Raw genomic sequence first — 27053 nt, forward strand, 5'->3', positions numbered from 1 at the left:
AATTTGCATAGGCAGAATTATAAGGGTGGAAGCAGAACTGACAGAACAGAATTATGGAGGCACAATTGATGTATGGGGGCGCTGCTGGTCATGTTTGAATTGCATTGGTTAGGACTGAGGGGCATTGGCAGGGCTGTGTGGGGAGCCCAGCACTGGAATAGCGGGGGCTGCAGGGCAGAGTTCAGGGGCATTGGCAGAGCTGTGAGGCAGTTCCAGGACTGGGCTGTGCTGCGGGGCAGCATGTGAAGGTACCTGGAGAAATAGCTCCTCTAACTCCTTTCCTGGGGTTGCAGGTCGACTTGCATTTCTCACCGGCCGAGGGCCTCCCCGCCTCCGACACTCACCTCCGGGCTCCCTGTGCGAGGAATGAAGCCTGAAGCCGAGCTCTCGCCCAGCTCTGTAAGTGCCAGCCTGGCCCAGTGATCAACAGGTGCAAGAGCTGGTCTTGTCTGGAAAGTGCCGAGAATCACTCGTGAGAGCTAGGGCAGAGCAGTCAGTCTGTTATTGTAGGGTCCCTCATCAGTACAGGGGCTGCGCCCACTGCTTGATCTATGTAGGGCCCTCATGAAAACTATTGCTGCACCCAGTGGTTTATAGTTCTGGGGCCACTTGTGAGGACACAACCACACATACTGATTTATTACTGGTGAGCACTGATCAGCACTAGTCAGCACACACTGGGTTATTATGGAAAAGTCAGTGCTGAGCCTTGGAGTCAGACATTCTGCTCTGTTACTGTAGAGTTTGTTATTGTAGGGTCACCCTTGGAAACTGGGATTGCACACACGGGTGTGTTAGTTTAAAGCTGTCTGTGATCACTAGGGTGGCACACGCTGGTTTATTATTATTGGGCCTGTGGTCACTGACATCAAGGCGTGTCCACACAGGTGTATGATTTGCTCCCGGTGAAGGAGATCAGGGGTTATAATTACCGGGAGCACCATTTGGAGGAAGAAGACGATAACCGTTGTGTGAAACTCGACAACATCATTTTAAATGGATTCATCTACAGACCCATTTCTCCTGACGGTGAAGGGGACGCCTACAACGTTCTCAATGTGAGCGCCACGTCTCCCTTTAGTGTGTGAAATTGCTTTTAGTTCAGAAGATTTCCTCACCTGATGCTGTCTGAGCTGGGTGCTCGTTAGCCAGCACATTCGAGGTAATAACTAAAGCTGGGCCAGAAAACCCCAGATGGGAACCCCCCAGCATTGAGGCCTGAATGTCTCTCTCAACCACTGAACTCTAGAGGTTTCCCATCACTAATTTAAATACAAAAAGGAGACGTCCTAACAGCTGGGGCAAAGAAATAGAGCCAGAAATGGGCAACTCAGCCTCTGCAGCCATTTTGTCAAAGAGATCCTGTCCCACACGCTCTCTATCCCATCTATGTAGGTCTCTGTGAAGTGCCAGTCTCCATTTTAGCTACACATGCACACGCACAGATGTGCGGAGTGCCGCTCTGAGCCAGCACCCAGGGTAATTACCCAGCCTCAGCTAGTGAGGGTTTGGTGTCCTGCGGAATCTCAGGTTTGTTCCCAGTGGGACTCGCTCCCAAATCACCCAAACCCCAGCACACCTGAAAATGACTGCTAGGCATCTCAGTAGAGAGGCAGGGGATGGACTGGCCCAGAGAGTCTGAACTCCCTCCAGGGCAGGGCCAAGGCAAGCCGGCAGGGGCTGAGTGCACGGCGCAAGCTTGCACTGCTCATGCCTCTGATGAACCTGCTCTGAGGACACAGAGGACGTCCGTCTCCAGCTGCTGGTCCGGCGCCTTTCACTGACATAGACCTCGCCCTTCGCTTCCCACCAGCCACACTGGCATTGACCTCTCAGGCCTTAGTATCTGCTCTTGCAATGACCCATCCCTGCACTGTGATAAGCCCGTCACATCCTGATCCAGTCCAGACAGCACATTTGTCTCCCGACGTATGGTTTACTTTACCACATGGCTGTCTGGGTTATCTTTTTACAGGCGATGGGTTTAAAAGTCTTCACCAGCACCAAGGTCCATAAGCCCAGACTCTGCATGGAGAGAATGTACCGTGTACATATGGCACGGGGTAATGGCAGTAAAAGAACTTGCTTTGTTTTACCCCGCTTATACCCCCCCTGTTAGGTGCTTTTCCTGCTCCCCCCCATTTCACCCTCTCCTCTGCATGGAAACTAGACCAATTGGACCAGACTCTGTTCTCAGCTATGCTGACCGAAATCCACTAACATCAGTCCTGAAAGAGGAATCTGGTCCATTTCCACCTGCTTGCTCACCTTCCACCAGCTAAGGAAATATGCACTGTTGTAACTACACTAATGCCGTGGCACCTTGCACCCCCTAAGGTAGATTTGCTGCACTGGCGAAAAACAGCTGCTAAATCTTGTTGACTTTGGTTGCAGCTCTCTCAACCTGGAAAAGGACAGTTTCCACTTCCAGGTTTTCACCTTCCAGCAAGTGCTAGAGAAAAAAACTAAGCAGAAAGAGAGCAAGGTTCAATGGGGAGGGAGAGTGAACCCAGGGGGAGAGTTTAGGATTGGGAAGCAGGAAATCTGTATTCCATTCTCAGCTCTCCCATCAACTTGACCTTGGATGAATCATTTCACTTCTTTGTGCTTTAATATTCCTATCTGTAAAAGGGGACTATTTATACTTACACAGCCTTGTGAAGAGCTCTGAGATTAGATGGCTAAATATTAGTGTTAATTATGCTCTCAATTACACTAGTGGAAATGAAGAGTAACCAGATCAGATTACTGACCCTCTAATCCAATGTCCCCATTCCTACTGTAGAACATCAGACTACTGGTCTATATATGGCAGTGTCCTGCTTCCTGACCATATTGGATCAGCACTGCCATCTTTTTAGTGCAGGATCCCTCTTCAGACAGTGGCCAATGGTGGCTGCTTCAGAGTAAGGTGGAAAACCTTGGTAATACACCTCACTGTGCAGTACCATGGGGCAAATTTCTTCCTGGCCTACGGCTTCTTATCAACTTGTATCCTGATGCACGAGAACTGATATCCCTGACCATGTGAATCCTAGCTGGTGTCACTAGTGTTGCTTTTACTCTTAGTCATATACAAACACAATTTTTTTCCCTGTGAATCTGACTCAGCTACTGCACCTATAATGTCTTGGGGCAGTGAGTTCCACAGGCTAATTCCATATTGAAGTGGATATAGACAGGGCTCTAGGGGTTGCTTCAACACAGTCATTACATCTGGGCTTCCCATACATTCTGGGATTGGAGGTGGGGGAATAAATATGTCCATCCATCCATCCCACCCCTGTAAGGGGCGCAGAAGTCTTTAGAAAGCAGACAGTTTGAGATCACAATAGGGCAATAGAGATGTTTTTTCAATGGCTTTGAAAAAGGTTCTAAAAAGCTGACGATGCTGCGAGTGGCGTGTGCAAGAGAATGACTGGTTACAAGCAGAGACGGGTCTAAGTTTGGGTTTGAACATGGCTGAAGTTTGTGAGGAAAGGTTATTAGATCTTGGGTTTAGGATCAGGCCTATCACTAACTGTAAACAAAGTGCCATGGTTTAGAATAAGGTCTAACATGTTATGTCCTCTCTCCCCTTGCCACACCCTGCACCCCTAATGTCTAAAAAAGAGCATACATTTGGGATAGCGTATGCACACAACATCGATCACTTCTCCGATCATTTGTATCACATCATCGCTCATGGCCCAGTGGAGACCATCCGGAAGTATTTCCCTGAGACGTGGATTTGGGATTTAGTTCCAGTGAAGTAAGTGATGTTTATGGGATGTGGTGAGTGTGGTCAACTGGGTTACACAGACACTCAGAAGAAGTTGCTCAGACACCCATGAGATGTGCTTATATCCTTCTATGATAGATGGAGTACCTTTTGTAGATAGACTAGAGAGAGACAAGCATGAAGGATGGATAGGCAGGTAGAGGAAAGGCAGGAAGTAACTAGTTCTACTAATACACCACATCCACTCCTTCTCCTCTCAGTAACTGGGAGACAATTAATTGTGTGCATCACAATGGATGATCCTCTGTTAAGTGATCCAGCACTAGGTGACCTGCCTGGGAAATTTGTGTGTGTGAGGGAGATGTAATTTTTTTTTGGTCCCAGCTCTGGTGCAGAAGTCGCTACTAGCTATGCATCTCATCCTTTTCTGTATCCATGTGTCTGAGGGATTTTCTGTTGTTCACCATGGAACCCCACCCCCAGTCTTGTTACTTGGATGATTCTTCTGTGGAGCTGGGTGTAGGATGGGATGGGAGGAAGTGCTCTGTGGTGAGCCTACAATAACCAACCAGCATGCACACCCCCGGTGCTCCCGAGGGACCCTGCAGTTACAACGGGGGGGGGGGGGGGGAATTCAGGATGCTGTGAGGGATACAGTTGTTTCTCCCATGCCAAGAAAGCTTCCTCCATCTCCTTGTTCTCCTTTTGTCACCAGGTCCGTCGGAAGTGCTGAACTGGCCATGACCATCCCCGACACCATCACAGAATGGAAAGCCAACGCGTTCTGCACTTCAAGTGATACTGGCTTTGGCCTGTCCCCAACCGTGTCCCTCAGAGCCTTCCAGCCCTTCTTCGTGGAGCTCACCCTGCCCTACTCCATGGTGTGTGGCGAGACCTTCACGCTAAGGGCCACTGTCTTTAACTACCTGACCCGCTGCATCAGGGTAAGGGACACTCGCAGCTTTGCTCAGCAGGGGCCAGGGAGGAGACCACATGGGCCAGTTGCAACATGGCTTCCCATCCAGGAGAGGCAGCTGATTGGCCCTTAGGAAAGTGTCTTCTTACAGTGGAAAGAAATGGGTGATGGAAAGGAGGAATCTGATTGGCTCTTAGGTGTGTGTTACTATAGGGATACAGAGTGAGTGTTATGAAAGAAGGAATCTGTTTGGCTGACAAAGGTTTGCGAGCTGCAGATATACCTGACACCAACTTCCTGTGTGGCTGAAGGCAGCTGGCCTTAGACCTCCTGTGCCTATCTCATGACCCCGTGGTAAGCAAGGTACCTGGGGTGACCACACACTGTGCATCACCCCTTACTCTAGTGGAGACTCCAGGCTTCCTGGAATGGACACATGTGCTTGGCCTTTGGCCTCATGCCGCACAACACCCCCAGCTGCACTACAGCCGCTGGGAAACTCGCTGGCCTGTTGCATCCATGGAAACGGCACTGACTCTTTAGCCCCACTAGCCTGCAGTGTATTCCTGCTCCAGCACAAGGGACTGGAGGGGACTCAGGAAGGGGGTCCCTGCAAAATTGTGGTGACTTTTCTCTCAGCTTTTATTTAAATGGGTTTCATTCTAGATAAAGTGAAACGGGAACATGCTTTACAGTGTTAAGGGCCCCCAAGGCCCTCTCATCCGCTTCCCCATCCCTTTCCTTCCCTTCGCTACGCTCACTGATGGTCCCCAATTCTGTTCTCTCTCAGCTATTCCCAGATAGCCCCGCGCCCCCCACTGCCAGCACTTCCCCTCCTCCCCTAACAAGACACCAGAGGGCTCTCAGACTCATACCAAGGTGGTAAATTTGGGGTCACCACTTTGTCTTTATTTGCACAACTGGTCCCGAGTCCCTCAGGCCCTGCAATCACCTGTTTCTTCAGAGCCATGCACCCAACTCTCTGCCCATCCTCAGTCTCCTGCACCTCCCCAAACCTCGGTACCCCTCAGCTTTCCCCACCTCAATCCCTGCCCCACCAAATCCCTGTGGCTCCCAAACTCCCTGCTCCCTCTCCTCCCCTGCACTGTCCCATCTCCATTTACCCCCAAACCCTTCGAACCTGTCTCTGTACAATTGACAGGTCAGCATCTCACTGGCTCCATCTGATGACTTCCAGGCTACCCCTGTGGAGAAGGAAGAAGAATCTTATTGTCTCTGTCTGAACGGTCAGAAAACAATGTCTTGGACTGTGACCCCAAAATCTCTGGGTAAGGGACCTGGCAACTCCAAAATCTCAGGATAAGAGACTAATGGATGGCTCCAAAACCTCTGTGTGAGGGACCAAGTGGCTCTGAAATTTCTGGATCAGATACTGGATGGCTCCATCCTCTCTGGAAGGGACTGATCTGCTGTGAAAGGAGGAAGGCTGGCCTTGTGGCTGAGGCACTGGACTGGACTCAGGAGACTTGGACTCAGTGTCCAGCTCTTGGGCAAGTCAGTGTCCCTGTGCCTCAGTTTCCCCATCTGACTACTGCGATGGGGGCCATATAAATACCTGGATTGACAGACTGGTTGGGTCTGAAATTTCTGGAAAAGGAAGATGATGGCTCTGAAACCATGCAGGGGCCCGGGAGGCAGAATCTGAAGAACTGACCCTGCACTCCCCTCCTCTCCATCTTGCCCAGCGTAAAGGGAAGCAGCGATAAGTCCCTATATTAGCCAATATAAACTGTAATACTGCATAACTTCTTACAGAAAAATACTGGTATCTTGTTACACCGTGTGATTGAAATAATAAGCAAAGGTGATAAGTTTCTCACAGCCATGTCTTTTGGGACAGAAACCAAAGGAGAGTCCAAAGGAGAGCAACAAAAATGCTAAGAGGTTTAGCAAACCTGACGTATGAGGAAAGGTTGAAAGAATTGTGCATGTTTAGTCTAGAGAAGAGATAGCTGAGGGGAGAACAAGATAACAGTCTTCAAATATGTGCTATAAAGAGAATGGTCATCAATTGTTCTCCATGTCCACCAAGGGTAAAACAAGAAGTAATTGGCTCAGATTGCAGCAAGAGAGATTTAGGTGTGATACCAGGAATAACTTTCTAACTGTAAGGGTAGTTAAACACTGGCCCAGGTTACCTGGGAAGGCTGCGGATTCCCCATTATTGCAGGTTTAAGAACAGTTTGGACAAACACCTGTCCAGGATAGTCTAGGTGTACTTGGCTCTGCCATATTCTGAGCGGGATGGATTAGATGACCTCTCAACAGGGCCGGCTTTAGGCACCAGCAAAAGAAGCTGGTGCTTGGGGCGGCAAATTTTTAGGGGCGGCATGGCCGGCGCCAGAATTACGCCCCTAAAAATGTGCCCCGGCCGCCCTAGCTCACCTCCGCTGCTGCCGCTCAAACAGCTGATTCGCGCGCCGCTGCTCGCCCTCCCTCCCAGGCTCTCAAACCTGAGAGGGAAGGGGAGATCCTAAGCGGCCGCGGCGCGCAAAACAGCTGATTCGCGCGCCGCTGCTCACCCTCCCTCCCAGGTTTGAGAGCCTGGGAGGGAGGGGGAGACTCTGAGTGGCCGCGGCGCGCGCGCCGCTTCTCCCCCTCCCTCCTAGGCTTGAGAGCCTGGGGGGAGGAGGCAGGGCTGGGGATTTGGGGAAGGGGCGGAGCTGAGGCGGGGCCGGGGGTGGGGTAAGAAAAAAATGGGGGGGGGCCAAAAATCCTAGAGCCAGCCCTGCCTCTCAAGGTCCCTTCTATGGTTCTGTCCTGTTACAGTCAATCTGTTTTGGCTTTTGCTTTAAAGTTATCCTATGTGCCAAGTGAAATTTGAATTATAATTTGGCTCCTTTTTCAATATATAGGGACCCAAAGAACTGTGAAACACTTCACAAAAAAATTCAAAATAAGTGATTTCTAAACCTCTTCAGCTGAAGAATATTCACTTTGCTTCCGTCACATTAGTGGAAATGTCCAACTTCATCTTTGGCTGATCTGACAGTTCTGGAAACAGAGATGATTTTTCTCAGAATTATGAAGGAGGTGAAAATTGGGCTTAAAATAATAGGAGCCTAGTGGCCACCTTATGGGATGTAGGGGCTGTACTGGTCTTGCCCTGTTATTTTAAAGAACTGACTAGTGCACCACTGTCCTCTACCAGATGGAATCAGAAATGCTCATCTGCGTGTGCTAGGCTAACAAAGAGAGCTGGTTGGAAAACAGGATTTCTTTCCCCCCAGTGAATTTTTCACCAGAAAAAAAATCTTTAAAAAATCTTTCCTGTGAAATATTCAAAACTAAACTCAACAGCAGATTTGTCACTGAGATTAATTTTGAAAAGACATTTGGAAACAAAACAAAAAACGTTCATATTGACCACAAATGTTGTTTTAGTGTGTGTGTGTGGGGGGGTGTCAACTTTTGGATTCTCCCCCCTGCCATACCCCCACACTTTAAAAAACTTTTTACCTTTCCCCTCCCGGGCTCCGGCGGCGCAGGGTCCGGAGGTATGGGGGCTGCCCAAAGCCCGTAGCGCTCGGCTCTTAAACAGAGCCGAAGAGTCGGGGAGGAGCAGAGCAGCTGCGGCTGGAGGCTCTGCTCCTCCCCTGACTCTTCGGCTCTGTTTAAGAGCCGAGCTGCCCCAGCGCTACCGGCTTCGGGCAGCCCCCGTGCCTCCGGACCCTGCGCCACCGGAGCCCGGGAGGGGAAGTGCCCGGCCGACGGCTGGGGTCCGGAGGCAAGGGGGCTGCCTGAAGCCCATAGCGCTCGGGCAGCTCGGCTCTTAAACAGAGCCGAAGAGTCAGGGGAGGAGCAGAGCCGCCATTTTCCCGGACATGTTCGGCTTTTTGGCAATTACCCCCGGACGGGGGTTTGAGTGCTGAAAAGCCGGACATGTCCGGGAAAAAGAGGACGTATGGTAACCCTACTCCAGTGAGCACAGGGCATGGGAGGGAGCTCTCACTGCTGCCCGCTCTCTGTCGCAGGCTGACGGCCTTCGTCCTCAAGTCCTTCGCGCAGGCCCGCTCTCACATCTTCATCGAGGAGAAGCACATCCAGGACGCCCTGGCCTGGCTCGCTGGCAAGCAGAAGGACAACGGCTGCTTCCGCAGCTCCGGGACGCTCCTGAACAATGCCATAAAGGTGACGTATCCGCCCAGCCAGCTTCCCATGGGCCTCATGGGACCCATACAGGACTCCAGTGACACGGAGAAAGCCTGCAACTGTGCATGGGAACAGCTCAGCCACTGCAGCACATGGGGCTGGGGCAGGGGGCTTGGAAATGGGGCAGATGGGATCTACCAAGGGAGGCAAGAGCGGGGGAGAACCATACTGTACATGGAGTGACCATGGGTAGGGGAAGGGAGAAGAGGGGCAGATACCTGGAAGCTACCATAGTGTGGGAAGAACAGGGATGTAGAACGCCCCTGGGAGGAGGGGCCAGTGGGCGGGGTTTCAGGGTTAATGTCTCTCTCTGTGGTTCCCTGCAGGGCGGGGTGGACGATGAGGTCACGCTCTCTGCCTACATCACCATCGCGCTGCTGGAGATTCCTCTGCCCGTCACTGTACGTACCTGTAACCCCTTAAACCACAGACAGAGCTGGGGACCCCCAAGTCACAGCCTCCCATCCCGAGAGAGAAGCCTTTAAAAAAGGGGGAAATCCAGTCAGAAAATACTTTAAATTGAGGTCCAAATCTGGAACTGGAATTTCCCTGCAGCTTCCCTTCCAGTCCAGGGCGCTGGTTCTGTCTCATCTCTAATCCTTTTATATGATCTTTATTTAAAAACTTTTGAGGCGGCGTTTGCTTGATCCTCTCTTACAAGCCTACAGCTTAGAGTCTTACAGATATTTAACACTTGGGTAAATAACACTTAACCCCTTGGCAGTTGGCACCAGCCAAATGGGTCCCCATCAAGGGCTGATTTCTGTTCTCCTTCAGTTAGGTCTGCTCCACACCCAGAAATCGCACTGGTAAAAGTTTTATCATCAGCGAGCAACCGAAAAGACTATATTGGTGCAGTGAGTTGACACTGGGCCAGTTGTGCCAGCGCGTTGTGTTCAACTAGTATCAGGCCAGATTGGCAAAAGTGTGGTGCATTGTGGGTAGGCATCCCAGTGCCCTCTGTGCCACTTTCAGCAGCACTGCCTTGTGGGGAAATGTTGCTGCGTAGCTTTCGCTGTGCTTGTGGGAAATGTTCACTCAGCACGTGGGACAAGGTAGCAAGTAGCAGGAACAGCTGTGGCTGTGGAGAATGTGCTGACTGTGTAAAAGCCAGGCGGGCTTCCCATCATTGGGCCCTTGGTTCAAAAGTGCTGCCAGACAGTCTCTGCTAAAGGGAATGTTGCACTGTGGGACTGCAGTGGGCGACCTCTCCCCTCCCTCTCTCAGCCCATGTCTCTCTCCCCACACAGCACTCTGTGGTCCGTAATGCTCTGTTCTGTCTGGAGATGGCCGCAGAGCAGGGAGGAAACCACGTGTACACCAGGGCGCTACTGGCCTACGCCTTCGCCCTGGCGGGGAAGGAGGAGAAGCGCAGGGCACTGCTGGACTCGCTAGACAAGGAAGCTGTGAAAGAGTGTGAGAGTTCCCGACGGGCCCTTCTCCTGCATCCCAGCCCACTGGCCCTACCTCCCCCACTTGTAAGGTGACCATGTACTGATAATCATATACAGGTGCTCAGAGGGGAAACCACAGCAGAGGAAAGTTAGGAGGCACCAGGACCAGGTGGGAGAATGTTATTTGACTTGAAACAAGATTGAGAGAGAGGCAGCCCAGGCATCCAGATTGTAATTGATTGTATCCTTCAGTATCCAACCTACCTATTAGGTAAAATGTCAACATTCCCTTTGCATTTGTCTCCCTTGCGTTTGCCCTTTCCCTTGTCCCTGCCTTCCCTCCATTTGCCCCCTTTCTCTACTCTGGAGCTTGTTAGCTTTTCCTCTGTTTGTTTCAGTCTGTTTTCCCCTTTTCTATACTGTGAAATAACTGGTCTCTCCTTTCTTTTCCTCGTGCTCTCTTTCTCCTTCCCCCAAGTCTCCAAATCTCTCTCCTGCCTCCCACACCAAAAGCTCTCACATACTCCCTTCTTCCCTGCCCACAAAATCACAGGCATACTGTGCAGATTCTCTTCCTCCCTTTCCTGCCCTCCTCCCTAGGATCTCTCACCCAAGGTTTTTCTTTCCTTCTCCCCTGGTTTCTCCTTCCCTCTCCCTCTCCTTGCTCCTTTGGGTCCAGGTGTCTCTACCCTCCTCTCCCCCTTTGCCTCAGGAGGATTCCTGTCCCCCCCCACCCCCCTCCCCAGGACTGTCGCCCATTTTGAGGGGGGAGCCTGTTGCAGGGGGAGGAAGCAGCTCAGTGGCATCTAGCTTCCTCCCCCCCCCACAGGCTCTGGTGGCTACAGCAGCCCAGGGGTGGGCCAGCACCGAGAGCAGCTCAGGGGGCAGCAGGTGAGGCAGAGGATGGTTTGGTCCAAGGGGCATTACATGGAGAGAAGCATCAAGGAGGCATATTTTAGGACACTGGGAGATGCCTTACAGCTCCCCAAACATAGGGGGCATTACCAGGGAGGAGAGAGTTGGGGCCGGGTCCCCTTTCCCTAGGGCAAGTTCCTGTGGGGATGGTTTGATGGTGGCTTTTCTTAAGGTGCTGAAATATTCATATAAAGACAAAGGGAACTTTTAAAAAATGAGAGCTGGGGCCAGGGCTGCCGGTGCCAAACTTTGTAGCGACACAGGTGTATCTGGGGGTCCCACCCCCCCACACCTCAGTGCTGTGAGTGAGCATATCCTGAAACTTGACCAAATGGTACAATTCCCACTGAGCAATAGCACAGCTCTGCCGGTGTCTTCGCTGGCTCCGCTCCATTCACTGCTCCTCGCTCTGGACAATCGTTCCATGGGAGCGATGGCCCCTGGTCAGCACAGAGTGACGTCTGCTCCCTACAGCAAGAGACAAACGAAGAGGAGAAGCCTGATGTTTGGACTGATAAAATGAAAAAACAGATCATTCCGGGGGGCCCAAAATAAGGTCCTGGTGTCCCAGGAAATCCCAGGAAGAACTGGGACTGTGCTGGTAAGACAAGGACTTATGGGCTCTTCACCCCGCTGGAGTGGGGTGTGACCGTCACTGCTGTAACCCTTTGGCCTTGAGCGCCTGGGGCCACTTAGCGACCTCACACTTTTTGGATCAAAGAGCCCAATAAAGGCTGCTACTGTCCATTCCTGGGATGTGCCTTCATAAGATAAAGGGGATGTAGGCACAGAGGTGGCAGCCTGATTAGTCACTGAGTGTTCGTACCACAAGGTTTGTATAAATCCACTAGACCAGCAAGTGAGGGACTATTTAATCCTTTCACGTCTCATGTCAATATGCCAAATGAGGACGGGGGGCTCTGTTCTCCCACCCGCAGCAGCAGAAGGTCAATAACCCCCTTAGAAATGGCATGTACTAAGCATCTGTATTTCCTTCTCTCCTGCCCTCCCTCTCCCTTCTCCCGCTGCAGATGGCTCCATTCACTGGCAGAGGCCTGGGAAGGAGCCGAAAGCCGATCTCCCCTTCTATCACCCCCGTGCTCCTTCCGCCGAGGTGGAGATGACGTCCTACGTGCTCCTCACTTACCTCACCACTCAGCCGGCGCCATCCCAAGATGACCTGTCATTAGCAGCTCAAATTGCAAAGTGGATCAGCAAGCAGCAGAATCCCAATGGGGGCTTCTCCTCCACCCAGGTGAGCTGTTCCCATCCCGAGCCTCAAGAGTGGGAGGCAGACAGGAGAGGGCAGGAGACAGACAAGTAATCCAGGGGGAGGGGAAGGCTGACCTGGGGAGTGGGAAAGGGTGGCAGTCTCCTGGCTGTATAGTTTAGTTTAGATCATGGGATAGTCACAGCATGGAGCATGGCTACATCAGATACCCACAGGCCCAGGGGGGCTAATGAGGCAGGAGACTGGACGAGTGATGCTCCTGTGTATGGAGGACAGAAGAGTCGCCCTGAGCACTCACAAGGTAGTGCAGTGCCATCCCCAACTCCCCCCAGCACTGACCCCATCCAGCCAGGCCAATTCAGCTCAGGAGCAGAGGCCTTCCCAGAGAAGCAGCAGCAGCCAGTCACTGCCGGACATACCCGAAAGGGGGGAGGGGAGCATCATCCTGAGTGACAACCAAACAGGAGGTGCCACCTACCCCTTTGAGCAGGTGCAGGCCATGCTGGTGCTTGGAGGCTGGGACCTCAGGGAGTGACCTCTCTAGACAGGACCAATCATTGGCCCCATGTTCCACCATTTCCCTGGTTGGCTTGATACCCAAAGGGCTGAAAGATTTTCTCATACTCCATTACTGAGCCTCCTGGCTGCCTCACCAGGGTCCTCTCTGAGCTACAGGCAGCTCCTATTTCACCTGGTCCTGAACTGTCCCTTCGGGGCAAGGGTGGTGGCATCTTCCCTCAGATGCCTGTGGTGGAGTATCAGAGATCCCAAGGCCTAGGTTCCCTAAGGTACTTAGACACTTGGCTGCTTTCAGTGGGAGAAAGGTGCTTAAATACCTTTGAGGATCTGGGCCCAAGGGAATAGAGTGAATGGGAGTGAGGAGTGGAAATGGGAAAATCAGGGCACTGCTGTGTAGGAAGAGCCAGTGGAGTGAGGGATCCGGGCCCATAGAAATGGCTCATTCATCCCCTTGGGCACCTGGGCCCATCTCTTGTCTGGCAGGACACAGTGGTGGCACTCCAGGCACTGTCCCGATATGGAGTCTCCACCTATGCCAAGAGCGGAGGAGCATCCACAGTGACCCTGCAATCCACAGGGAACTTCCAGTCCCAGTTCCAGGTGGATCACACGAACTGTCTGCTGCTCCAGCGTGTGGCACTGCCAGAGGTGCCAGGGGACTACAGCACGGGGGTGACAGGAGAAGGATGTGTCTACGTGCAGGTATGGGGCCCTGGGGCAAGTGGAGAGGGAGAGGCTGCTGCTGAGGGGAGCCCATCTCATTCCCATTGGAGATGGCAAGATGGGGTGGATTGGGGAGGGAGGGAAGGAAAAGAGAGGAAGAGATGGGGGAGAGGAGGAGAAAATAGGAAAGAGGTGTGAGGAGGAGAGAGAGTTGACAGAGAGAGTTGGGGAAGTGGGAGAGAGAGAGAAGAGATAAAGGAAAGAATGAAACTGAGCAGAGGGAAGGAGATAGAGGAGATGGACAGATGGAGACACACAGAGAACCATGTATTCTCTTTCAGACCAGCCTGAGGTACAATGTGCTCCCCAAGCCGGGCGAGGCGCCATTCGCGCTGGAGGTGCACACAGTCCCCAAGACATGTGACAGCGCCAGGGCTCAAAGGACCTTTAACATCGCCATAAACATCAGGTAACTCCCCCTCGCAGGGCCGGACCTTCCGGAGCAGCCCTAGGGCTGGGGACGAGTCATTCCAGAGGTGAGGGGAGCCCCCAGAAAAGTTGATACAAATCAATATTTTTCCAAAAATTAAATCATGATATTTTCTTAATTGCAATTGCTCTTTTCAATGTCAATCAGATTTTGTATTTCTGTGTTGCCAGCTCTTTACTTTCTCCCGCTAAATTGTTAGAGTGATTGTTCTGGGCTTGTTTCTCTGAGACTGAAAAAGACAAGTCAGCATCTTAGTAACACCCTTAATGTGAGAGCAACACAAACTCAGACATAAAACTGCCCGGACAGTAGCCTGTCCTGTACCTGCAACCACCACCACCCTCCCACAGAGCGAACTGCCCCCAGTCACAGCAGCTGAATGCTTTGACCCAGCCATTCTCCTTCACCAGGATTTACAGGCCAAGTTCAGTCAGACTTGTGCCCCTAAACCATTTCAGTGCTTTTACAATACCCACCCTTCGATGCCAAAATATGGGCTTCGGAGCCTAAGGACAAGTCTACACTTAAAACACTGCTGTAGCACTTGAATGAAGACGCTCTACACCGACAGCAGAGAGCTCTCCCATCGGCGTAGTTATTCCATCTCCCTGAGAGGCACTAGCTAGGTTGACAGGCGAAGCTCTCTCACCAACCTAGCTTTGTCTACATGGGGGGTTAGATCCATATAACTACATCACTTGGGTTGGGATTTTTCACACCCTAGAGTGACATAGGTATAGGTCTGTAGTGTAGACCAGACCTAACTTTAAGCTCCTATTTTTGAAAGTGTGTATCAAAAAGCTCACAATGACTTAGCTAGTGTATTGAAATAACTTCCTAGTGCTAACACTGAACCAGTTTGGATCTGAAGTGACAGAGATTTTATGCTGCGAAGGGAGAATTTTTTACTAAAAATACAGTTTATATATCCTAGTTTCAGGGCTCCTAAGAGGGTAAGGAGCATCCTCTTATTCATATTCTTTCCATTTGCTTGCTGCTTCCATTAGTATCCAGTACATGGCATTTGTGTATAACAAATTTCTTCAATTCTTTTCTTATTGGAGGCGGTTTATGTTTGATTCATTTCAAGGACTGTATTTCATTTTTAGCCCCTACTATCAATTAGGATCCCTGCTTTTAAGCAATTTCTGTCACTTTCCCAGGTTATACCCTGGTTTACATCTTTTAACATTTCTTCTTCCTTGTGCCAGACAATTCCTATTACTGTTAGACCACAGCAATTATTTACAATGAAAACCAACAAAATCCCTTATAATCTTCTAAATTTGGAGGACACACTCCACACATTCTTTTATTGTACATAAGCATTTCACATTATGTATTAGAACAAGAGATATTTTCCACATATAGAATGTTGCAAGTTTGAATTTAATAATGATTCAAGATTGTCAAATAACAAGCTCAAATGAGATTATTTAACCAAAGATTAATACAGCTCTGTACAGAATACAGAAAGAAGGTCCATCTAGCCCAATATCCTGTTTTCCAACACTGGCTGGTACCAGATGCTTCAGAGGGAATGAACAGAACAGGGCAATTATTGAGTGATCCATCCCCTTTCGTCCAGGCCCAACTTCTGGCAGTCAGATTTAGGAACACCCAAGAGCATGAGGTTGCGTCCTTGACCATCTTGGCTAATAGCCACTGATGGACCTATCCTCCATGAATTTATCTAATTCTTTTTTGAACCCTGTTCTATTTTTGGTCTTCACAACATCACCGGGCAACGAGTTTCACATGTTGACTGTGCACTGTTTGAAGAAGTACTTCCTTTTGTTTGTTTTAAGTTTGCTGCCCATTAAATTCATTGAGTAACTCCTGGTTCTTTTGTTATGTGAAGGGCTAAATAACACTTCCTTATTCACTTTCTCCACACCATTCATGATTTTATAGACCTCAGTCATATCCCCCCCATTAGTCATCTCTTTTCTAAGCTGAACACTTCCAGTCTTTCTAATCTTTTCTCATATGGAAGCTGTTCCATACCCTTAATCATTTTTGTGGCCTTTCTCTGTATTTTTTCTAATATATCTTTTTTGAGATTGGGCAACCAGAACTGCATGCAGTATTTAAGATGTGGCATAAAATGGATTTATACAGTGGCATTATGTTTTCTGTCTTAATATCTATCCCATTCCTAACATTCTGGTTCCTAACATTCTGTTAGCTTTTCTGAAGGCTGCTACACACTGAGCAGATTTTTTTTCAGTGCTCCAAGATCTTTTTCTTGAGTGGTAACTGCTAATTTAGACTCCATCATTTTATATGTTAGTTGGAATTATGTCTTCCAATGTGCATTACTTTGCACTTATCAACATTGAATTTCCATCTGCCATTTTTTTGCCCAGTCACCCAGTTTTGTGAGATCCCTTTGTAACTCTTCGCAGTCAGCTTTGGACTCAACTATCCTGAATAATTTTGTATTATCTGAAAAGCTTGCCACCTCACTGTTTACCCGAGCCCAGCGGAGGGAAATTAGCATGGGGAAATAGTCTAGTTTGTGTAATGACTCATCCACTCCCAGTCTTTATTCAAGCCTAATTTAATGGTGTCCATTTTGCAAATTAATTCCAGTTCTGCAGTTTCTCGTTGGAGTCTGTTTTTGAAGTTTTTTTGTTGAATAATTGCGACTTTTAGGTCTGTAATAGCGTGACCAGGGAGATTGAAGTGTTCTCTGACTCGTTTTTGAATGTTATAATTCTTGATGTCTGATTTGTGTCCATATATTCTTTTGCGTAGAGACTGTGGTTTAGCCAATGTACATGGCAGAGGGGCATTGCTGGCACATGATGGCATATATCACATTGGTAGATGTGCAGGTGAACGAGCCCCTGATGGTGTGGCTGATGTGATTAGGTCCTATGATGGTGTTCCCTGAATAGATATGTGGACAGAGTTGGCAACGGGCTTTGTGGCAAGGATAGGTTCCTGGGTTAGTGTTTTTGTTGTGTGGTGTATGGTTGCTGGTGAGTATTTGCTTCAGGTTGGGGGGCTGTCTGTAAGCGAGGACTGGCCTGTCTCCCAAGATCGGAATCACCCTTGTCCACATGCTTGTTGACCCTCCTCAAAGAATTCTAATGGATTGGTGAGGCATGATTTCCCTTTACAATAGCCATGTTGACTCTTCCCCAACTAATTGTGTTCATCTATTTCTGATAAGTCTGTTCTTTACTATAGTTTCAACCAATTTACCCGATACTGAAATTAATCTTACCGGCCTGTAATTGCCAGGATCACCAATGGAGCCTTTTTTTAAAATTGGCAAATTACTTTAGCTATCCGCTAGTCATCTGGTACAGAGGCTGATTTAAGCAATAGGTTACGTACCACAGTTAGTAGTTCTGCAATTTCCTATTTGAGTTCCTTCCGAACTCTTGAGTGAATACCATCTGGTCCTGATGACTATTTACTGCTTAATCTATCTATTTATTCTAAAACCTCCTCCATTAACATCTCAGACTGGGACAGTTCCTCAGATTTGTCACCCAACAAGAATGGCTCAAGTATAAGAATCTCCCTCACATCCTCTGCAGATAAGACCAATGCAAAGAATTCATTTAGCTTCTCCACAACGTCCTTTTCTTCCTTGAGTGCTCCTTTACCTTGATTGTCCAGTGACCCCACTGATGTTTGTCAGGCTTCCTGCTTCTGATGTACTTAAAAAAAATTGCTGTTAGTTTTTAAGCCTTTTGCTAGTTGCTCTTCAAATTCTTTTTTGGCCTGCCTAATTTTACTTTTACACTTGATTTGCCATAGTTTATGTTCTTTTCTATTTTCCTCTGTCGGATTTGACTTCCAGTTTTTAAAAGATGTCCTTTTATTCTCTAACAACCTCTTTCACTCTGTTGTTTAGCCACAGTGGCTCTTTTTTGGTCCTCTTACTTTTTTTTATTTGGGATATACATATAATTTGAGCCTCTATTATGGTGTTTTAAAAAAATTGCAGGCATTTCACTCTTGTGACTCACCGTCACTATTCAAGTCAGGTGGTCAGTAGCATATTCCTACTGCTGTACTCTTATTATTCAAACATGGAATTTATATCCACAGGGATTCTATGGTACAGTTTGTTTCATTTAAGCTTTTTACTATAATCGACTGTTTTCTTTCACATATATTCCCTTCTTCTGTACCTGGTGGAATGCTGAGAGTGTTCATTCCCAAACTAACTTTCCAACCCTCTTTCCTTTTATACAGTGTGAGATAAAGAAACTTCTTTTTGGAGGAAAAAGTACTTTCCCATGATTATTTTTACCATGTGTTCTGTTTTTCTAGTTGCTGATGGAATTTCCTTTATGGGCCTCCATTTACCTGACTGATGAGTGAAAAGGAATCTCTAATCCAGTCATTATTACTAACAGCTGTAACAACTGAAAGTTCTTAATGAGTTAAAAACGTGTTTCAATGGATCATTATTCCATCCATTAGAGAACCCATCTGTAATAACAAATACTTCTTATCAATCACAGAACATAATTGGATCATAAGCATCCCTTATTAATTACCCAGTCTTGTTTATGATAACATACTTCTGTAGATACCTTTCAGTAGTTTTGAGGGGTTCCCTTCCCTTGCTGTCTGAGCTATATTAGTGAAGTTGGGGTAAAAACCAGAGTAAATGATTGCATTCCTTCCATCATCTTTCCTTCACCGTTGGGTTAGTTTCAGTATGTATATGGCAATAACTATATAGATACAAAAAATGAAAAGGCTTTTGGTTAGTATATAAAACTATTACGAGAGTTTAACATACAAAAATCATAAAAGGTTAATATTTACTAGCAAGAACAATGTTCAGCTTCTAATTTGGGGTGGAAAGATTATCGTTTGGATTTCTTGGGGAAACGGGCAGTTCACCCAATTTGACCTTCAATCTTACAGCCACACTTCTGGTTTGTTTAACTTACAGCTTCCCCACCCATCTCTTGGGCCACTTTGCATAGGAAAGCAGGGAATGACCCTTTCTTGATAACTTGGAGTTCTTTTTAGCTAGATTAGGAGGGAGAAAGAGGTTTTCTCCATATGCAAAGAATGAGAGATTCTTTTCTAGGTGATTAACAATACTCTCATTAGCCATTTTAGTTTCTCTTCTTGGGGAGAGCAACTCCTGACCTTCGCTGAACTGTGGGTCCATAGACAAAGGGTCTCACCTGATGTGAACCATTTTATTCCTAAGTGCATCCTATTTTGGGATAAACAGAGGTGGATAGCTTTTCTCATTTTTGAGGGCTGGAAGGAATCACTAGTTATTAATCATTCATACCAGACCTGTTCTATATATCCCCTACAGTACCTGCTACACAGTTTGCAGAAACAGCGCCTTCACTTCCAGTATTTTGTTTTTCTGTCTAGAAGTTCAGTCAAATTCAAATAGGATCCCCTAGCCGTAGTGGCATTTAGAAACACAAGTTTTTATAACTTAGTTCATCACAAACTACAAATCTAAAGTAGCAGTAGCACCAATACTTACATTGGTTTTACAAACCCTCAACCCTATTTTAAATCAATAATTTAAACAAAACAAGTGATTTAAATCCTGATTTAAATTGTTCCCTCCTCCTCCTGCCACCAACAATGGGAGTAATTTAACTGAACCCCTTATTGGAAAGGATGCTGTCTTGCTGCAGGGACTTTCAACAAACTTCCACTGCTCCAAGGGCAGGACTGAGGGGCACTGGCAGAGCTGTGTGGGGAGCCCAGGACTGGGATAGCAGCGGGGCTGGGCTGCAGGGCAGGAATGACCGGTAGTGGCAGAGCAGGGAGCCAGGGACCAGGACTGGACTAGCAGGAGCCAGGCAGGGTGGGAGGTGCATCAGCTCTGTGCTGAGATGTATTAAACCTTGTTTCGTTTCCCACTTGGTCTCCCAGCTACACAGGGAAACGCCCCGTCTCCAACATGGTCATCGTTGACATTAAGATGCTGTCAGGATTCGTACCTATGAAGTCATCAGTGAGGATGGTAATGGCCCGCTCTGTGTATGGGTTGCAGCCCCCCAGGGGTATCTGCCCCACCACCCAGTGGAGTCCAGTTCCCCACAACCCCAACCTCACCCAGTGGGCATCTAGGGCCCCTTGACTCCAACCCCACTCTGGCCCCGGTCAGCTCCAAACCCCAACCCCTCATTTTACCAGTGCAACCTGGCACCTCCCTAGTCCCTTGTCCAGCGTCAGACCCCCCCTTGTCTCCCGTCCCTCTGACCTCATATCTTCTTTCTGACCCTCCCCTGATTCCCCACTCTTTCCCCGTCCCATCCCATCCCCCTGAGCTCCCACTCAGTGACTCCCTGATAAACTGTTACACACAGGGGGAGCAGGCCCGGCTGGAGGCACCTCACAGTCTCCCCTGGAGGGGGCAGTGCTCCTGTAAGGGGAAATCAGGCTGGGCTCGCGGGGTGCTTGGGAGAGAGAATGAGGAGCCCCCACCTCCCTGCATCCCTCTCTTCTCCCCCAGCTCTAACACCCGCCCCCACACACACACTGCAACTCCTGAGCCCACCCTGGGCCCTGCATCTCCTCAGGGAGACTCAGACGCTGGGAGGTATCCCTTGAGGGGCCCTGAGGTGTGATGCCATCAGACTAATGAAGCCTGTGAGCAGCACAGGGGAGGCAGTGCCCAGAGCCCAGCCCTGCCCACAGCCACAGCCCTCCCCTCAGGAGATGGGTCAGACAATGAGCTGATGCTGCACTTGATTGTGGCCCAGCCCCACAGGTCTCAAACCGTGATACTTCACATCTCAGTCCACCAGCTGGGTGGGGCCATACATAGGCGGCACACGAAACCCCCGTTCGAGGAGGCTAGCCCCCGCTCTGCCCCGTCCACCCAAGGCCCCACCCCTGCCCTGCTCCTTCTGCCTGAGGCCCCACCCCCATGCCCCCACACTCTCACCCACTGGGGCCAGAGGAGCCCTGAGCCCCCCACCACAATCAGAGGAACCCCAACTGGCCTGGCCAAGCAGCCCCAATCCCCAGCTCTGGAGGAGCTCGGAGCCCTGCTGCAGCCCAGCCCCGGGGCCACGGCTGGGCGCATTAGCGGAGGTTTGGGGATGCTTAGCCTCTCCGAGCCTGCATTATGCACTGCCCATGGGGCCACAGTACAGATTTTGCCTCTTCCTTTAAAGCAGCAGCCAGAGGCACCGACTTTCTGGTTTCCCCGAGGGTGCTTGACCCCTGCTGTGTCCCAGGCCCTGCCCACACTTGCCACCTTCCCCCAAGGACTGCCCCCGCCCTGCCTCTTCCCACCCCGTTCCACCACCCCTCCCCCGAGCCCGCCCTGCCCTCGTTCTGCCTCTTCCTGCCCCTGCTTCTCTCCCTCCCCCACCAGAGCCTCCTGCACACCACTGAACAGCTGACCACCGGTGGGTGGAAGGCGCTGGGGGGGGGAGGGGAGGAGCTGATCAGTGGGCCACCATTGGGTGCTGAGCACCCACTATTTTTTTCCATGGGTTCTCCAGCCCCAGAGCACCCACAGAGTCAGTGTCTATGGCACCAGCAAAGAATCACAGAGCTATAGGTTAGAGCCCTGTGTGGGACGAGTGTAGAGCTCTGCAATGGGATTGGGATCCCGCAGGACCCGTTGCCATAATAGCGGGAGCGGGATTAAAAAATAGTCCCACACAGGACTCTACTGTAGGAATGGGAGGGACCACAAAAGGTCATCAAGTTCAGCCGCCTGTGAGGAAGCAGGACCACGTAAACCTAGCTTATCCCTGATAGGTGTCTGTCTAACCTGTCCTTAAAAATGTCCAGGGACGGGAAATCACAGCCTCCCTTAGAAGCCTGTGCCAGTGCTTAATTACCATTACAGTTAGGTTAGATTTAGGAAAAATTGTCTAACTCTCCCTTGCTGCAAATTAAGCCCATTACTTCTTGTCTTACCTTCAGTGGACATGGAGAACAATTGATCACCATGCTCTTTATAACAAACCTTAAGAATATTCAAATATGTTATCAGGTTCCCCCTCAGCCTTCTTCTCTCAAGACTAAACATGCCCAGAGTTTTTAACCTTTCCACATAGGTCAGATCTTCTACATTTTTAATCATTTTTCTTGCTGTTCTCTGGACTCTCTCCAATTTATCCACATCTTTGCTAAAGTGTGGTGCCCAGAAGTGGACACAGTACTCCAGCTGAGGCCTCACCAATGCCAAGTAGAGTGGTATAATTACATACCGTGTCTTACATATGACAGTCCTGTTAATATACCCCAGAATGATATTAGTCCGATATTAGTTTCGGACCAATTCTCTAATTTGGCAAGGTCGTTTTAAATTCTAATCCTGTCCAAAATGCTTACAGCCCCGCCCAGCTGGTGTCATCCACAGATTTTAGAAGCATGCTCTCCACTCTATTATCCAAGTGATTAATGATCATGTTGAATAGTACCAGACCCAGGACTGACCACTGTAGGACCCCACTAGATACACCCTAGCAGTTTAACAGCAAACCATGGATGACTGCCCTTTGAGTAGTCTTTCAACCACTTGTACATCCATCTTATAATAATTTAATTTAGACCACATTTCCCTGATTTTCTTATGAGAATGTCATGTGGGACTGTGTCAGAAGCCTTATTAAAATCAAGATATATGATGACTACTGCTTTCCTCTCCCTCCCCGCCCCCACTATCCACTGGTCCCGTAACCCTCTCAGAGAAGAAACTGAGGTTGGTTTGGCACGATTTGTTCTTGACAAATCCATGCTGGCTTTATCTTGTAATCCTGTTACAAGTTGACTGTTTAATAATTTCTTCTGCTATCTTTCCGGGTATGAATGTTAGGCTGACTGGTCTATGAATTCCTGGGTCCTCTTTGTTCCCATTTTTAAAGATAGATACTCTGTTTGCCTGCCTCCAATCCCCTGGGAAATCACCCGTCCTCCAAGAGATCTCAAAGATAATTGCTAACAGTTCTGAGATTGCTTCAGCATCCCATTGCTTAGGGCTCTGGGGTGGTTCGAAGGGGGCTCAGTTACATCCTGCTTCTCTCTCTTTACTGCTGGCAGCTGGAAGGACATCACCACATCCACCGCACAGAACTGAGCACCAACCACGTGCTGCTCTACATGGAGCAGGTGAGCGCTCACAGGGGGCCGGGATGGGCCAGGGAGAGTCACCCCCTGACATACCTTTGATAGAGGCACTGAGCGGGGATCTCTCAGGCGGGGCCGGGGAAAACAAACCCATGTATTCCTGCACAGCTGCTGCTGCTCCCCAGCATTTCTGTGCAGCTCTTCCTGTTCCCCCCCAACATATAGAGCTGGGGCCTTCCTGTTCTCCCCCCAGCCTATGGGTACCAGGAAGAGCGGCTTGTACCTGGGGGATGGGGATCGGGGCGGCAGGGCTTCTCCCTCAGGGCCTGAATCCCTGCCAGGTCCTGCGGCCAAGGGGGGCAGATGCTGGACCTGCAGAATGAGGGGTGGGGAGATGGGGAAGGAGAGGGTGAAGTGGCTCAGAGTTGCCTCCTGAGTCTCGTCTGTTTCCCCCCCCCCCCCAGGTGAGCAACGTGACTCAGAGCTTCTCCTTCGCGGTGGAGCAGGACTTCCCCGTACAGAGCCTGAAGCCGGCACTGGTGAAAGTCTACGATTACTACGAGACGGGTGCGTGTGGGGGCAGTGCTGGGGGGACGTTAGTCCCCATGGGCCTGTCACAGGGAAGGAAGAGGCCACAGTCAGAGCCACAGGGGAACCCGCTGGGCTCGGGATTGTGTTTGGCCTCGTTCTCTCAATGATCCACCTCCCCACTCCCGTGCTGCTTCCTGAGGGTGGGGACAGGGCTGGGGCTGAGCTGGGAACCTCACGCCAGCACTGCCTGCTCAGCGACTGCCCATGCAGTTTCAAAGGGCAAACCCCATTCCCTTCTCCTCCTGCTGCCAACCCAAACGGCCCTGCCGCCACCATCCTGACACCAGTTTGCCCCATGCAGACAGCGTCCCCCTCTCATCTCTGGACACAACAGGCCCATCTCAGCAGCGTCACTCCTCTCCCAGATGAGAGTGTGGGCCACACCGGGATTATGGGCAAGGGATCATATTCCACTGGCCTCATGCTCGCACCACGAGCCCCAGACCCCTCCCGCACTGTAGAGGGAAGGTGCCAACCCAGGTGGGTCAGAGCCAGAAGGATCTGGGAGTGTCCTGGGTTCAGATCCTGCCCTGAGATCCCAGCTCTGGGTGTGACCTGGGGGAGGCACATTCGCTCCTCCACCTCCCCAGCTAGGACATCGGGTGACAAACCCAGAGCCCAACGGCAACCCCGGCAGTCGTGTGTCAGACGAGGTGCAAACGGACAAAGTGCACCTGGCACAGACCTGCTGGAGATGCCTGTTGTGCTGTAGCCTTGGGATAACCTTTGCCTTCCTCCCATGGAGCCCAGCTGAGGTTCCCCCAGTGCCCCTGGAGACAGGGCTCCCTCCCCTCCTGCCTGAGATCTCTGGTGCGGTGCCAGCTCTCTGCCGCAGGGCCTGGTGGAAGTGTGAGGAGTCCTGCTTGGGTCTCACACAGCCCTGATCACATTTCCCTTCCCTCGTGTCTTCCAGATGAATTTGCCATCGCTGAGTACAGCGCCCCCTGCAGCAAAGGTAGCGTATGAAGAGCCATTTCCTCCCCTCGTCCTGCTCACCGCACCCCCGGATCTACTCCCCACTGCGAGAGCTCAGCTCCAGGCAGTGCATCCCCGGTGCAGTCGGAGCTGGTGGCTTTTTTCCCCTGCACAGGGGTTTGTTGCCTGCACTGATGGCGTCTTTGCTTATTCCTGGGGATAGATGCTCCTTTCATCCCTCACTTTACACATCTCCCTGCTGCAGCCTCTGCCTCGTGAGCCGTATTGAAACTGTGTCATTGCAGTGGTTTGAGAGGCTTTTCCTAGGGCGGGGCGAAGGCTCCAGCCCAATCAGAGCCAGCAAGTCCCTGCCATCTCACTGGGTCACTTGTTTCTGTGACGTTTTCAGAGATGGGCTGTCCCGGCTCAGATCAAATAAGAACCTGAGGTCGCTCAGCCTGTCCTATGAGCTCAGATTCCTTGCACCCCCCTTTCCCCAGCAGCTGGGTCTGAACTTCCTGCTTCTGGCTAGGATCAGAGGAGCCAAAATATCCGTGACAGGGAGGATCAGAGAGTGAATGAAAGAACCAAAGCACAGGAGAGCCAGACAGACAGAGGAGGGGAGGGTCTCCCAGCAGCAGGACTCAGCAGAAGCCTCCTTTTCCCAGCCCTTGTTCTGCAGGTCTGAGAGGCCCAGGGAAGGATCTCAGCATCCAGGGGCTTCTCTGGGCTCCATTCCCCCTGGTGCTGATCCACAGGCAGCTGCTCAGTCCCAGTGCAGGGAGCTCCCTTCCCTCCCCTGGGCACTGATGGCTCTTGTGTAAATGGATTCACTCCATTCTGCGCTGGGTCCCATAGGAACAAAGTGGTGGGGAGAAGAACATGCTCCTCAGATCAGCACCTCGCTCCCAAAGCAAATGTCCGAGCTTAGCCTCAGCATGTCTATGGCACCGAGGATCTTGTGGCCCCAGGTGAATCCCAGCCACTCTGTAGTGTCAGACACAGCAGGGATGGTTCCAGCCAGACCCTAGGCTGACACAGCCTGCGCTGGATCCTGTGCTGCACCTCCCCAGTGCTCTGAGACAGTCCATGTGGAGGCAGATGAGGCAAGGCCCTGTCCCTGGTAGGGAGAGGTCAGGGCCATAGAATCTCCTGTCCAGGGCCCTGGCAGTGCTGTGCTCCCTGCGGTGGAGCAGCCGTGCCCAGCCCTGGATGCGTGTTTTTGGCTCTGTATCAAGGCCTAGGGGAGGCGTGGCAATTTTCTTCTCCCGCTCCTTTTCCTCTCACAGTGGGAGCCGAGCAGAGCAATGTGTGAGGGATGGAGTCGTGTTCCCAGCCTCCCACGTCCCACCTGCTTAGCCCCTGTGCAGGCTGAGGTGGATGGATGGAGCGACAGAGAAAACAGCAGCAAGAAGAGGGAAACAAACATTACAAATAATTGAATTCACCAACCTGACCAATGGCTCCTGGCATCTCTGTTCATAACCCCCTTATCCCTGGTCAGCCCCAGATCACAGCTTCACCCAAGACTTCTCAGGCCAAGGTGTGTCCCATCCAGCTAGGGCTCTGCCCTGCACAGCCAGCCAGGGGGAAAGGGTCTGTGGGAAAAGTTCTGCTAAGCACCATTGTGTCCAATAGCCCTCACCTTTTCCAGCTAGTGACTAGTGCGGGATGTTCCTTACTTGTAAACATGAACTGTGGGACTGTAGAGTCTCTCTGCCCGCTACAGGATGGAAACAGAAATACTCAGCTGTGAGCCGGGGCCTGATACTAGGGTTACCATATTTCAACACTGAAAAAAGAGGACACTCCACGGGGGCCTGGCCCTGCCCCAATTCCGCCCCTTCACCACCCCCGGCCCCGCCCCAGCCCCGCCCCTTCCCCAAAGCCCCTGCCCCAACTCTGCCCCCTCCTCTGAGCACCCTGCATTCCCCCTCCTCCCTCCCGCTCTGATCTTGGTTGGGGTTTGCTAAGTGCTTCCCTGCTCCCCACTCGCCCTGCAGCCTCTGTGCCCCCTGCCTGCCCTGCCCCTGCACCCCCCGACCCCTGCAGCCTCTGTGACCTGTGCTCCCCACTCGCCCTGCAGCCTCTGCGCCCCCCGCCTGCCCTGCCCCTGCAGCCTCTGAGACCCCTGCTCCCCACTCACCCTGCAGCCCCTGCACCCCCCTGCCCCTGCAGCCTCTGCACCCCCCGCCTGCCCTGCCCCTGCACCCCCCCGCCCCTGCAGCCTCTGTGACCTGTGCTCCCCACTCACCCTGCAGCCCCTGCACCCTCCGCCCCTGCAGCCTCTGCGCCCCCCGCCTGCCCTGCCCCTGCACCCCCCCGCCTGCCCTGCCCCTCACTCCAGCTTGGAGCGAAGGACCTCCCGCCGAATTGCCATCGCGATCACGGCTTTTTTTTTTTTTTTGGCTGCTTGGGGCGGCCAAAACCCTGGAGCCGGCCCTGGTGTGGAGCCTCGGAGGAGAGGGCGGAGCGGG

At 50.9% G+C, this 27053-nt stretch overlaps 1 protein-coding gene and 1 pseudogene across 1 annotated transcript; both read left to right on the forward strand.

Annotated features, from left to right (window-relative positions):
• LOC135885884 (alpha-2-macroglobulin-like) overlaps positions 1-27053 on the forward strand; it is a 170762-nt pseudogene that overhangs the window by 30226 nt on the left and 113483 nt on the right.
• On the forward strand, positions 367-25941 carry LOC135890618 (alpha-2-macroglobulin-like). The gene is made up of 12 exons (XM_065418042.1): positions 367-399; positions 888-1058; positions 1976-2063; positions 3613-3751; positions 4437-4629; positions 13353-13571; positions 13874-14001; positions 19912-20002; positions 23044-23112; positions 23535-23637; positions 24575-24616; positions 25866-25941. The coding sequence occupies exons 1-12, from the start codon at positions 367-369 to the stop codon at positions 25889-25891; spliced, it is 1302 nt and encodes a 433-aa protein (XP_065274114.1). The 3' UTR covers positions 25892-25941.

Source organism: Emys orbicularis, chromosome 1 (assembly GCF_028017835.1).
Source record: "Emys orbicularis isolate rEmyOrb1 chromosome 1, rEmyOrb1.hap1, whole genome shotgun sequence".
NCBI lineage: Eukaryota > Metazoa > Chordata > Testudines > Emydidae > Emys > Emys orbicularis.